Source organism: Apaloderma vittatum, unplaced genomic scaffold (genome assembly GCF_000703405.1).
Source record: "Apaloderma vittatum isolate BGI_N311 unplaced genomic scaffold, ASM70340v1 scaffold457, whole genome shotgun sequence".
In the NCBI taxonomy this organism is placed as follows: domain Eukaryota; kingdom Metazoa; phylum Chordata; class Aves; order Trogoniformes; family Trogonidae; genus Apaloderma; species Apaloderma vittatum.
In genome coordinates, this window is record NW_009725433.1 from 1 (window position 1) to 13,468 (window position 13,468).

At 38.1% G+C, this 13,468-nt stretch overlaps 1 protein-coding gene across 1 annotated transcript in view; it reads left to right on the plus strand.

Moving 5' to 3' along the window:
• Positions 1-5: 5 nt before the first annotated feature.
• TBCE (tubulin folding cofactor E) overlaps positions 6-13,468 on the plus strand; it is a gene marked incomplete at its 5' end in the record, with an annotated part of 30,547 nt that continues 17,084 nt past the window's right edge. The window contains 5 exons of the mRNA XM_009872877.1: positions 6-81; positions 1,462-1,546; positions 9,764-9,952; positions 10,767-10,855; positions 11,540-11,639. Of these exons, the coding sequence (XP_009871179.1) occupies positions 6-81; positions 1,462-1,546; positions 9,764-9,952; positions 10,767-10,855; positions 11,540-11,639 (539 nt within the window). The remainder of the gene's footprint in view (positions 82-1,461; positions 1,547-9,763; positions 9,953-10,766; positions 10,856-11,539; positions 11,640-13,468) is intronic.

Consider the following 13,468-nt stretch of genomic DNA (forward strand, 5'->3'; position numbering starts at 1 on the left):
CGGACGCGCTGGGCCGAAGAATCCTGTGTGGCACAGAGTACGCAACCGTGCGCTATGTTGGCAGCGTTCCTCCCGCAGCAGGTAAACGCCACGGTAGTAAATAACTTCTGCGTTTAGTGGTTGTTTTCCCAATTCTAATTATGTTCTTAATTTTAAAAAAAAAGTCAGGTAGAATGTGGCAATTTACTAATTGTTTTTTCCTCGTTCTTGTGTAAATATAGCAACTTTTTAGCCAAGATGAGTTGTTGGGTTTTTTAGAAGTCTTCTCTTGTCCAAAGGAGCATAAGAGGTACTTTTGGTTGAAGTTGGTTGATTTTTTTTGTTATAGTGGAAAGATCTTAGTGCCTTCCTTTTTCCATTAGTTTTCATGAATACTCTGTTCCCTGATCTCCATCTATTGGCATAGTCTGTGAAGGAGAGAGACAGCAGTGACAGTTCAACAGACCAGGCGCTTCTTTGATAACATATTCAAATTCATGGGGACAAGTAAGACTCAGCCCAGCTTGCTGAAAAATCCGAGCGGTCTGAGTGTGAGAGCACTGTATGTCATCTCTGAAAAGTTGTGGTGACAGGATGGGGAGATTGCTGATGCTTGGAAGGATTAGCGTAGGCTGTACTCAGCTAGCCTTGCATACAGCTCCAGAAGAGGTAAGAAGGCTGACTGGGCATCTAGAGACTCATCAGCCTCACTTTAGTTCCTGGAAAGATCACATAGCATGATTCCTTTGAGTCCATTTCCAAGCCTATGAGGGACAAGGGAATGCTTGATCCTTATAAAGAAGAACAAGCTGTATTTGGCAAACCTAATTACCTTCTGTGGTGATATGACTGGGAATGTGGACAGAGGGAGAATGGGGCATGTAATATTCCTTGACTTTAGTAAGTCTTTTAATGGTGTCTCTGTAAATAATCTTACTTGGAAGCTAGAGAAATGCAAGCTAGATGAATGGACTGTTAAGTGGGTTGAAAGTCTGCAGGTCTGTCAAGTGGAAAAGTAGTAATCAATGACCTGATGTCTGGTGATGTGTGAGTACTACAGATACAAATACTGGGGTCTCTATTGTGTATCAGTGTCTCAGATAATGAACAGCACTCACACTCAACTGGTGGTAGAATTTCAGTCCAGAGCAAGATTTATGAATCTTACTTGTAATAGATTACATCATAAGGGACAATGATGACAAATTGTGTCTGGAAAAGTTCAAACTGGGCAGCAGGAAAAATCTTTTTCTCTACAGAAGTAATGCAGCACTGAATAGGCTGCCCAGTTAACTTTCTCTCGAGAGATTTTCAAGATCTGGCTAGGTAGAGACTTACCTGACTGACCTGTTTCAGTGCTGATGATAATCTCCTGCTTTGAGAGAGAAGGTTGGGATAGATGAACTTCAGGGATTCCTTCCAGCCATAATTTCTGTGGCTATAATGCCATACATTTGAAAATGTATCTACTGTATTTTTCAGGAATTTGGCTTGGCGTGGAATGGGATGATCCTCAGAGAGGAAAGCATGATGGTACCTATGAAGGAACACAGTATTTTAAGTGCAGGTGAGCTGATTCACAGTGTTGGCATATTGACAAGATGGTCATGGGAAAATGTCCTTTTGCAATTTTAGAGCAAATCCTTTTGTTATCAGTTGTTTGATTTTAAAATGATAATAAATCTGAATGCTGTGTCTAGCTATGCCGAAAAGTCTTTTGCATTGTTATTAATCCAGTTAGACGGATTAGGATATTGTAAACAATTAGAAAATACAAGCCATATTTTCAGAGGTATGTAATAAAATGTGACTTTTTTATTAATATTACCTTTAGTATGTTTAGACCTTTACTTCAGTAAGGAAATCAGCATGTTCTGCTTAATCTTCCTTAAGTAATTCCGCAGTGAAATATTGATCCATATTAACTGTCTCAAACACAGTTTAGATTTGGACTTAAGATGAACTTGTCTGTATCTTGTTAAGGGAAAAAACTAAGTTCTTGATAATGGTTTGGATGACATTTGTGTCACTGAGGGATTGTTAAGTATGTTTGCTTGCATATAATATGTGCAAAATACAGTGCAGCTGTTTGGGGTTTTTCAAGTATATACATGCATTACTTTTAAGTTTAAAGACTTCAGCACTTAACGTGTTTGAAATTGAGGAATACAGGACTGTTGATTTCCATGTCAGGGGACACTGCAGCAGCTAAAAGTTTGTGAATTAAAAAAAAACCACCAAAAACTGGGCACATTCATAGAAGAAAAGCCATCAATGGCTCATAAATACTAAGGGGTGCTAGCTCGGTAAGTTCATGAGCACTAAAGTGGCAAAGGATGAGAGACTATTCTGTGGCTGTAGCATCAGAATACTTGCCCTGTTGTCGTATTTTTCCCAACTATTTTCTATTGGCAACTTTTGGAGAAAGAATGTGGTGTTACATGGATGTTTGTTTTGACCACTAGATCACAACCAGGCTTATGTTAAGGAGATGAAATTGAGAGATTTCTAGGTATTTTTCTGTCTTCTGCTTTCCAAGTCTGGTAATAACTGTAAAAGGGTAGTTTGATTACAGTTTGTTTCTAGCTGTTCAAGTGCTCATTCAAGTGATTTGAATCTAATATAAATCAAATCCTCTGACAGTGAGCACTCAATTATTAGAGGGCTTTTGAAAATATTAAAATAAGTGACAAGTCAAGAAAATAAATTAGCAGTTGTCTATCATCTTGGTTTTGGATGTGTTTTTTCTTTTGTTTGTTGGTAAATGTAAGAAGACTTTTCTCTGAAATTAATTCCTCATGTTAATTATCTTGAAAAAGTTAAAGCCACCAATGAGAGGATAAGCAAATCATCTTTTTTTTTTTTTTTCCCCACGTTGCATGTAAATGAAAGTTGTAAGAATGGCTGGATGAAGTCAGTCCAAAGATTTGTTTGGTTTCCTGCCTCTGCTATTGGCTAATAGCAGGTGACTGCAGAAGTGTGAAAGAACAATAAAAGTACGTAGCGATAGTTTTCTAGAGTCTCCCTAGCTTTTGCTAGTCAAGGTTCAGAGATTTTTCTGGAGCCAGAGGTCGTGTATTCATGCATGTACTTTGTTTTGCTCTCAATGGATGATTCAACAGTGAAAATCTGTTATGAGAATTTCCCCAAAAAGAATAATTGAAAGCATGTAGTAGCAGTGCATGCATTTGCTAACCTTCGCGTATGCTAACTTTTGAGCATGTGTGAAAATTGTGATCATTGCCATTTTCATATGAACCTTGTTGCATTCTCCTGTCTGAATATATGAATGCAGTATGGAAGAGATTTAGAACTGTTGCTGTAAAATGTCATGCAGAAGGAAAAAAAGAGAGATTAAAATTATTATTTCTGAATTCTGGCAAAACTAGGTCTATTTTTTTTAATCTGCTAAAAGTTGTTCTCGAGACAAGTGGAATTCCCTGAGGTAGTGAAGGAGGCTGCTCTATTTGTATTGAGACCTGACAGCAGTTCAGGGCTTTGTTAAAGAATATACTTCATTATCATTTCAGATCAAAGTTGTTCTCAAGCCACCAAGTAGAGGCATTTGGTCTCAGGCTGACCCAGCAGGAGAATTTATCTATTAAATAATTAAAAACTAAAAAGTAACTATTTTGAAATCCTTTCTAGGAATACTATTTCTTACCTGTAGCCAAACAGGTATAAGCAGGGAAGGAAATTACTTTCAATAGCGCAAATCAGAATTCTTAGTCTGTATTTTCTTAACTTCAAAATTTATGTAAGGTGGAAACCCTAGAGACCTCATTATCAGAAAATGAGGTGATAATTCTTTAGAAAAATAAATAAAGGAAAAAAACCACACCTGTGTGGACTGGGTGTTTTTTTTTTCCTTATAACTAGTAATAATAAAGCAAGGCTGGATTTTTCTTAGCAAAGGAATTGAGAATTATGGTCTCAGAGCAACCATGTGTTTTTAATGCACTTATTTGCAGAAGTTGCTTCTTAAATGCTTTGAATGTAATTGAAGCAATTTCCAAGTTGAAGCTAGTTATATTCTGCTGTAATATATGCTGAGAAATAATAAAAGTAATTGACTGTCCATTCCAAATCTCTCTGGACCGAAGAAGCAACTGAACAAGTTCTGGATGTTTTTCAGAACCTTGAGTGCTTTACATTTATGTGTGTATAATATTTGTATACATGTGTATAGACTCTTGCTTTTCTAGCAGCCGTTAGTGCGTTCCCATGAGGTGAGATTTCAGATAGTGATCTCAAATCTTGCTGTCAGAATAAAATTTTTGAGTGAAGCTGCACATACCTGTAAAAAAATTAAGTGTAGTAATCTTTAAACATGTTGTTCTGCTTTGTTCCAATCAGAGAAAGTCCTTGTGGAATCTTAAGGGAATAAATGATAGTTCTGGCAGTCAGCCATGATTCACAGGCGTGACTTTCTGTGTGCAGACTGGTTTGTAGTTCATGTACCAATTGTGAAAATGTAAGCAAACATAAATAAAAAATGGTTTCCTTATTCTACCAAACAGATGCTAAAAAAACCCAACATCACACAACCTAAAATATCACCTCTTTAATACTGCTTTTTGGAGGAGTGGGAATTATGTTTCTTTACATAGTGTATATACATATATAAAAATAGATAAGGTTTCTTTTTTTTTTTTCTTTTTTCTCAAACCTTATCAATAGTAGCCTTTGCTTACAAGCCTACTTTGCTCACTCCCTGAATTCTAATAAGCAGAAGCAGCGGGTGGAGTAGCTTTTACTGTAAACAAACACAATAAAAGGACATTTTTATAGTTCTTTTTAAGATAGTTTTGAAAATAACACTCTTAAAAAATAATAAACCTGTCAGAGTGACATTTCAAAATTGAGATTCTCATGAAGATAGTATCTTCTTTGCAGTCCTTATTTGGGTAAATTAGTAGGTCTCCTTATAGCTCTATGTGGTCTTTGCAGTAAGTTTTTTTTGAAATATGACCTGAACTTTCTGTGTTCCATGGGAGTATGTCTATCTGGATCATATGTTATGTGGTGCTGATTAAACTTAAGTATATGAGAAACAAAGAACAAAACAGCTGTATATCAAAATATCCTGCCATCATGAGCATGTTCATCAACTTTGGATGAGCTGAAAATGGTAATGCATACTCTAATGGCATTTTTGTGATTTTTTTTTTCTTTCTGATAATAAAGTCTTGTTTCCTAATAACTGAAGAAGCTATTATTTTAGCTGTCAGTTGCAGTAGTGTGTCATGTAATTAAAATAAGCTTTGTTCTACAGTCCTTCAAGAGAAATTAGAAGTAATCAAGACTTTAAATAGTGTTAGAATTTATATACAGCTTTTGAAACACGAGCATGCTCTTGAGTAAGTTCTTGTCGCACAGTCCTGTTCACGCAGGTACATGCGTGTGCTCCCCTGGGAGATGTGGGTTACCAGCACACACACCGCCCCGGGGAGCACCAAGTTCCTCAGCTGCACACACCTCCTGTGGGAGATGTGGGTGCCCCAGTCTCCCTGTGCTGCTCCCTGCTGCCAGTTATAAACACGCACACTGGTACCAGCACCCTCGAGATACGCGTGGAGGGGTGGGGTGTCTGTCCTCTTGGCTGGGAGGCAGCTCTGTGTAGCCGAGGCAGAGATGCGCCACAGGTGGGGTGACTTTTGATGGCATCAAACCATGTTTTCACTACCCTCTTCTTTCTGCCCACAGTTACAGATATTCAAGCTTCTCTTATGCTTCCTGCCAAGGGGAGCCCTTCCCCTTCACTTTTTAATCTGGCAGAAGGAGCATCTTCCTCCTTAGCCCTCCTCTCAGTCAGTTTTGGGTATTCCATTCACACATAGTGTTTACACAGGCATTGCTATTTTAGCAGCTATTTTTGTTGTTGCCATTTTGCTGAAGGAGGTGTATGGATTCCCCAGCAGCAGGTGGCATATTTCTCCGCTTACCTCACAAGATGGGAGTAATACTCTGCTGTATCACACATTTAGAGTACTTTGAGTCCTAATGGAAAGGAACACCTTCCCCCTGCTACAGAGGATGCTTTGTTCTTACTGGATCACTTTCCAGAGGAATCCCGATATTTCAGCAGATACCGTTACTAGAAGTATTGACCATATTAAATTATAATCTGTGATTCCTTTTAGCCTCAGAAGGGCTCCTGAGGAAGTTTTTGATTGTTTCCTTGTGTGTCACTGTACCCGTCCGAGGCTTCTGCTGTCAGTAGAACAGTGCCGAAACAAAACTGTTGTCCCTGACCACTATCCAAATATGTTCTGTGCACCAGCAGAACCTTAAGATAGCATCTGGAACTGCAGATGTCTTTCCTTGTTTTGTGAGAGCTCAGACTCGGTTTTCTTGCCTTTTTGAGGAAGGTAAACTTGTAACAACTTCAAATACTTGCTGGTGATCAAAGCATCTGCTATGCAGTCAGGAATTGGATACACTGTAGCAGATGAGTGTTTGGTGTTACTTCCAAGCCTTGTTTGGTACAGCAGCTGCGGCAGGCCATTCTAAAACTTCTTTTCTTTACTGCAGTATGTAGATTCTTCTAAAAGAAGTCTGGTTTGGTGAGCACCTTGCCCGAAAAGGAAGAGATCTATTTAGAGCCTATCTAGAAAATACATGTATGGATTCAGCCAGCTGTATTTTAGGACATCTTATGAGCTTTGTAGTATATGTGCTTCAGTCGTGATGATAGTTGCCTTGAGATAATCATTGCAAATAGCTGGTACTGGGCAAAAAAGCCCTTCTGTCCACCTTTACTGTCTAGGCTGATAAAGGTGAGATCTCTTTCCTTGGCTCAGGATATCACTGCTGCAATCGTATAGCTCAGATGTGTAACTGTGGGCAGAACACAGTTCATGTACTACGGTGTTGTTCTTCAGGTACCGAGCAGATTATGTGTAGTTTTTTTCTCTAGCATATGATGTAGTGATGAGCAGTAGCCACTGCTTTGTTTTACATTAGCAGAGAAGAATGATGCCAATTTTCCTCTTTATTCAGGGAAATGGTTAACTGGTGAAAGCTGATAACTAATTTAAATTGCAATGAATAGCTTTCTAGGGCCCTGGGCTTGCTAGCAGGTGGTATATATTGTTTCAGGCTACTGAATCACAAATAGGAAGTGTCCTACAAGCTTACTTCTGAGAGAGGGGTCACCCTCTCTGTTTTAAAAGTCAGTAAGAAGTGTCGGTGTTAACCAGAGACAGCTCATTGTCAGAGCTCCACTTGGGCATATTCCAGATTTTATGTGTAAGGAAATTGGGGCGTATCTTCTACCACTTTTAGGATTCAGCTGTTTAGTTCTCAGTTATGGAGACTGATTACTAATAGGTGTGCTTTTACATGAGTTCAGGTGCTGTATGTTAGTTGATATGTAAATATGACTCATACAGTTCATGTTCCCTAGTGTGAAAGTTAATATAAGCAGTGTATTTTAGGGGAAAAGAGTTTAAGTGACCTCTCCCCTTGAACACAGGTTCTGAAAACAAGTTCTTCTTGAAGTTTCCTTTTCTGTCCATCTCTCTGGCAGTTCTTGAAAAACTGGACCAAATTAATAGAATAGAACTGAAAATAAACTTAGACAGTGGAGTGGATTTGAGTATACCTGAGAGAAGATAGCATGCATAGGCTTGGAAGTGATAGGAACAGCAGAGAGAAACTCTGTGATCTTGCTGTGATAAAAAAATGAATAGGAGTTCTTAAGAGGTAAATGCACCATACTTTTCCTGTCACTTAAAACAAGGGACAAGGTAGCTAGTTTCCTTTGCCTTTTTTCCTAGGGATAGAACTGGCTGCTGCGAAGACAAGGAAGGAGATGCCAGTAGAAATGGTGACCTGAGAGGTCAGAGATGGGTTTAGGAATGGATGCGGTGATGGAGGGACCCAAAGGGCTTGGCTGTGCCAGGGGTAAATGGCACGATAGGAGGGCTGAAGATGCAGGGGTCTAGATTAGCTCTCATGGAAGGGTTGGTGAGAGCAGAGGAAGAAAAGTAGAGCTGTTGAGTGCAGAGGAGTGATGACAAAATGAGGACAATCAAAGTGATGGGGAAAAGGACAGGAGATGTCAGGATGACCAGACAGCAAGACCTAGGGTGAGTTACAGATAAAAAAGAATGAAAGTTTTCTTTCCAGAGCCCCAAGTAGAATCCTGTACTTATTTGCCATCTGTGAAGCTGTTTGACTTAATTAAATGCAAAAGTTACATACTTTGCAGAAAAGAGATGATGTAGTTAAGATAGAGAAAACATCATTCACTATTTTAAGAAGTGGTGTTAAGAGTCACATAATTTTTACATTTGAGGAAGTTTAACAATTAAACTAGCCAAACATTTGCAAGCTATGAAGAATTTCAAAGGAATGGAAGAAAAGACGTACTGGATTAAAAATGTAGAGAATTGAAAATGCTTATCGAATATGAAAGTACACAGTGGATTTACATTTTCTAAGAGTATGCCTTTCTGCTTGCTTTGTGATCATTGTACTCTAATCACTATGAAACTAGACTGGACATATTTTAAAAGTAAATAGTATCTAGTTTCTATGAGATCCTTCTTTAGGATATGGGAGCACTTAAGTAAGTACTAGAAGTGTTAGTGAATGAAACTGGCACAGGCAGTTTCCAGTACTGATTTTTAAATAAACACATGACTATATGATGCCGAGGCTCTCTTCCATCTGTTTGTAATAGGTCCGCAGGATTAAGGGTCTCTAGTTACTGGTTTTCCGAAAGAATTTTGAACTCTGTGGCATTGATGGTTTGTGTTACGGTTTGCTAATTAGTCACTTGCTGTTTACATGCTGTTTGGAAAAGAGGAGTTTTATTTACCTCAGTGATTTCTTTCTCCTGGGTACTTTCCAAACAAAGCCTATACTGTTCTCAGCTGGAAGGCACACAGGTAATCATAAATACAGATTTACTTCCTGCTGTTTTCTGGCTGATCCTCTGATCACATCCTCCATCTGCTCCATGATACTGTTCCCACAACTTTCTCTGCCAGTTCTTCCTAGATACTGTGCTTCTCTGCTAACTTTGATAGAAATTTTAAAAGCAATTGCATGGCAAGAAATCGTCATGCAGCAAGTTTTTTCAGTGCTCGAGAAAAACTAAGAAACTTCAGGACTATCTATAACAAACATTAGCTGGATAATTCTGTTAAATATTTAGTTTCAAAATTGTTACCAGGTTTTAAAACTCTGTTAGAGTTTTAAAAGTTCGAGTTTGTGCAAGAGCTTCACGTGGTACAATCTGCATCTTGTGTCATTTGTGTGAATGGAAGGACAATGGTGTATTCTCTCAGAATTACAAGTGAATTGTTCAAGTCAAATATAATGAAGCAGTGACTCTTCTGAGTATTCCTGTGGGCCTTAGGCTGTGGTAAGACTGGAAACCGTTTGTTGTATGATTTAGGTAACTTTGTGTCTATCCATAGGTAGAAGCTTGAGTTTGTGGAACAACTGAGTTCATAATGATTTGGAAACAGCAGAGCAGTTATTTCTAATAATGGCACTGACAATGTAACTTTGTCAAAGTACATTTGGAGATTTGATGCTTCAGTTCTTGTGGCATCTAACAACGTGAACTTGTTGGGTCAAATACTATCAAAGGTATTTTTCAAGTCTTACCTGGTCTCATTGTGTGGTAACTGAATTAGCACATAGAATTGCCTTTTGACTGCTTTAGTTCCCAGTATTTGAAAAAAAAAAAAAAAGTAATAATTAGTACTTCTGAGACTGGTCATGATAACATTTCATATTTGATCTCTTCCTGGCTGCTCTGTTCAAGGCATCCTAAAGGAGGATCGTTTATCCGGCCAAACAAGGCAAATTTTGGAGTAGATTTTCTTACTGCAATAAAGGATCGGTACGGATTGAATTATGAGCAAGATGTTCAACATGGGACAGAGAATACATTAGTATTTGGCAAGAAGATTGTGGAATTTGTTGGCATGGATTCTATTGCAGAACAACAAAGGCAAGTGTAATATATGAAAATCAAAGAGACACTCGTAGTGATTGGTCAAGTAGTAGTTCAACTGTAAGGGACAGAAGCTATCTGGCTTGCATATAATATTGTCGTATTTCTAAAAGTAAGACAAACTGCACTATGGTGGAAGGGATGAGAAATCTTCTTGTGGCTTCCTAATTTACCTGTTTTATGCATAGGAACTGGGATTGTGTCATGTTTGAGTTCATGTCATGTTCATTTATCTGAAAGGATGAGAAATGCAGTAACTTAAGGATGTGTAATAGCCCACAGTTTTAATGACTTTCAGCAGTAGAGAGCTATCAATTCAGTAGGTGGCAGTCTCCTTCTGAGTTGCTATTCCCACAACTGTTCTCCCTGTGTCTTCCTGAACATACTAAGCGTTTTAAAATACACTTTTTTAGGGCTCTTTTTTCATAAATGACACAAAGAATGTCCAAATAACTTAGAACCTCTTGCAAAAACTATTACAAGAATCTTATTTAACTTGGAGCCTCTAATTAAATTTCAATTTGCATAGCTATGTTTTGTCCGGTTTATCACTCTTTTTTTCAGTTGGATGAGGGTTGGTTGGGTTTTTTGGGGGGTATGGGCTGTGATACAACCAGAGCTATTTTATAGTAGCAAAGTGAAGGCAGAAAAATAGAGGAATGCCTGTTTTCAAGTAAGCAAGACACTGCGATGTGGCAGTCGGTACATTGCTAATTCTAAAGGAGACGATATGTATGTAACAACCAGGTATTTACATAACATACCTGTTTCTGTTTGAAGATTGCCTAACAGGATGTTCTTTCTCATTTAGCCAGCTGAACCAACTGGTAGATATCTCGGTGCGTGAGTGTGCCGTGAGCCACGCCGGTCAGGAAGAGGAAATCAGCAGAACCTGTGCTAGTATCCTTTTTTTGCTGTATTCACGGAATCACAGAATTGTTGAGGCTGGAAAAGACTGCTAAGATCATCAAGTCCAGCCTATAGATATTGCATGATACCACAAATAAAGTAGATATTTTAGCATTCCAAATGTTCACTTCAAAGAATTATATTTGTATCCTTTTATTAAAAAAAATAAATTAAAACTACAGTTTATATTTAAAAGCTTAATGCAAGGTTTACAGTTAAAAAGTTGATGTATGCAGTTTTTGAGGGAATGAAAATTTAGGATAAAAATAGAAATATTGTTATAAGTTGCTATTTCAATTTCAGAAGGCTACAGCCTTCTTTTTAAATTTAACTCTAGAATACATAACCCCATAAAGTACAACCGATACATTCTGTAGGCAACAGATGTTTACAATATATAATAAATAATGTGCGTTGTAGCTCAGTTACAGAAATACAAAGCATGTGTTATTTGTTCATTTATAAAGACTGGTAAGAGTTCCTGTCAATGCAGAAATTAGTCCTTTTTAAGATTTGTGAAGTTTATAAAAATAAAATTTGCTGTGAGCAGTAGTATCTCTTAGCCCAAGCAAGTATAATCTGTTTATTTGATTTAAAACCAAGCCCTAATTCTAATTTCTGAAAAATGAGGTTCAGATTTGACATAAGGTACTTTTTCTTAATGTGAAATTTCAGATATCAGGCATATAAATCTATCAAAAAATTTGATATCGTCTTGGGAGACAGTAGTAGCTATTGCTTCTCAAGTTCAAAATCTGGAAACACTTAATATCAGGTAAAAATATTCCTATCTGGGTTTCTATTCCTTTGGGGTGAGGACAAAAGAAAAAGGCTCTTTTAGATACAGAGTCAGCTTTCTAAAGGTAACTGGGTGCCTCAATACCCATTTTAATGGAAGCTAAGTTTTTCAATACTTTTTTTCCCAAATCTTGTTCTTAAACAGCTTGTGTGTGCTGTATTTTTTCAGACATCCCTTTTCAAGGACAGACTGGAACCCTAGTTCCTTAGCATCTATGTAAAAATAAATTCTGAAGTGCTTGGGACAGATGGGTGTTGACTGGACTATTGCAAAATTAGAAAAGTCATAGTTGTCTGAAAAATAGAATACAGATTTCAGCCATCAAACTTTATTTACAACAATTTAGGTATTTGTCAATGTGTTCTACACAACAAATTTCATTATTTTGATGCAAATTGGCTCATTGACTAGGGATGCTGTATTAAAAAGCATTATAGATTTTTACAGTGTGCTGTAGACTGAACTAAAATATCTGTAAGGCTTTTATGAAATCTGAATTATGCCAAGACCCAGTCCATTCCTGTCCTGAAATGCTGCTAATAAGAACTGTGGGTCATGGTGACAGGCCTAGGGGAAAATCTCTTGTATGGTGCTGACACTGGAAAAGGAGAGAGGAAGTTGTTAAATAAAGCTCCAGTTCCATCAAAACAAGAAAGAATCCACGAAATCATTTCAAAATTAAGAGCATTTCTAGTACACACCTGTACACTGTGGCTGACGCATGCCAGAATAATTTTCTGGTGTGAACTAACACAATAGATTAAAGTTGTAAATAGGTAGCAGCCTAAGCCTCTAATTTTGAGAAGTTAATGTTATAGCTTCAACTTTGGGAACTTTGTTTTATTGTCACAGGTCACACACTGACTGCTGACTCCTTAAGCAGAGTTGTTGGCTGTATTGGAGGTCATACTAGTCCTGAAAGAGAGCAGCAGGGCAGTAGAACTGAAGGCAGAAACCTAAAACAGGACTTTTTTCTTTAGAGTCTTGGAGATTAGCAGCTTCCAAAGCCTTCATTGTACCATACACACCATGTAGCTAAAACAATGGGAAGTGATATAAGCTAAATTAAAATAAATACCAAGTTAATTTAATGAAAGAGTGGCCCTAGTTTTTGTATTAGTTTTTATAGTTAATGTGACAAGAAATATTTTTAAAGAGATGTAGGTGTTGTGTTTTCTTCAGTATTTAGCACCGAACAGCTGTTTGTAACCTGGGTGTTATCTGTAAATCCAGTTTTGCCTAGAGCATATGTTGTCATGATTTCTTATTATCAGCATGCGTGAGAATACCAAGAATTATTTTTAATTCACCTAGAATTACTTCTTTTCAGTATTTCATTGTTGAGAAATGTAATCTAGACTGAAGGGTTTTCAGAAGTTATTTGTGATTGTACTGGGTTCAGCTAGGATAGGGTTAATTTTCACTGGAGGCTGGGAGCTGGGCATAGCCGGGGTTGCAGAACCAAACTAGCCGGTAGCCAAGGGGATATTCGATACCATAGAGGGAGCTGGCAGGGGCAGGGCTCTCTCTCTTTTCCACCTCTGTCTGAGAGACCAGCTGCTGCACTGCTGGGTTCTGGGTGGTGAAACGTCTGTGTTACATATTACTCGCGTTATATCTGGTTAAACACTACTGTTAGTTCGCTGTTACTGTTACCATTTATGTTTCATCCTTAGAACAAGCTGTTTTTATCTCAACCCCACGAGGCTCTGCCAACTGCTCCTTGCGGGCTCTCCTCCTCACTCCCGGTAGCAGGGGTGAGCGACATCTTTTGGCGCCCAACGTGGGGCCCGGGGTTTGCGATA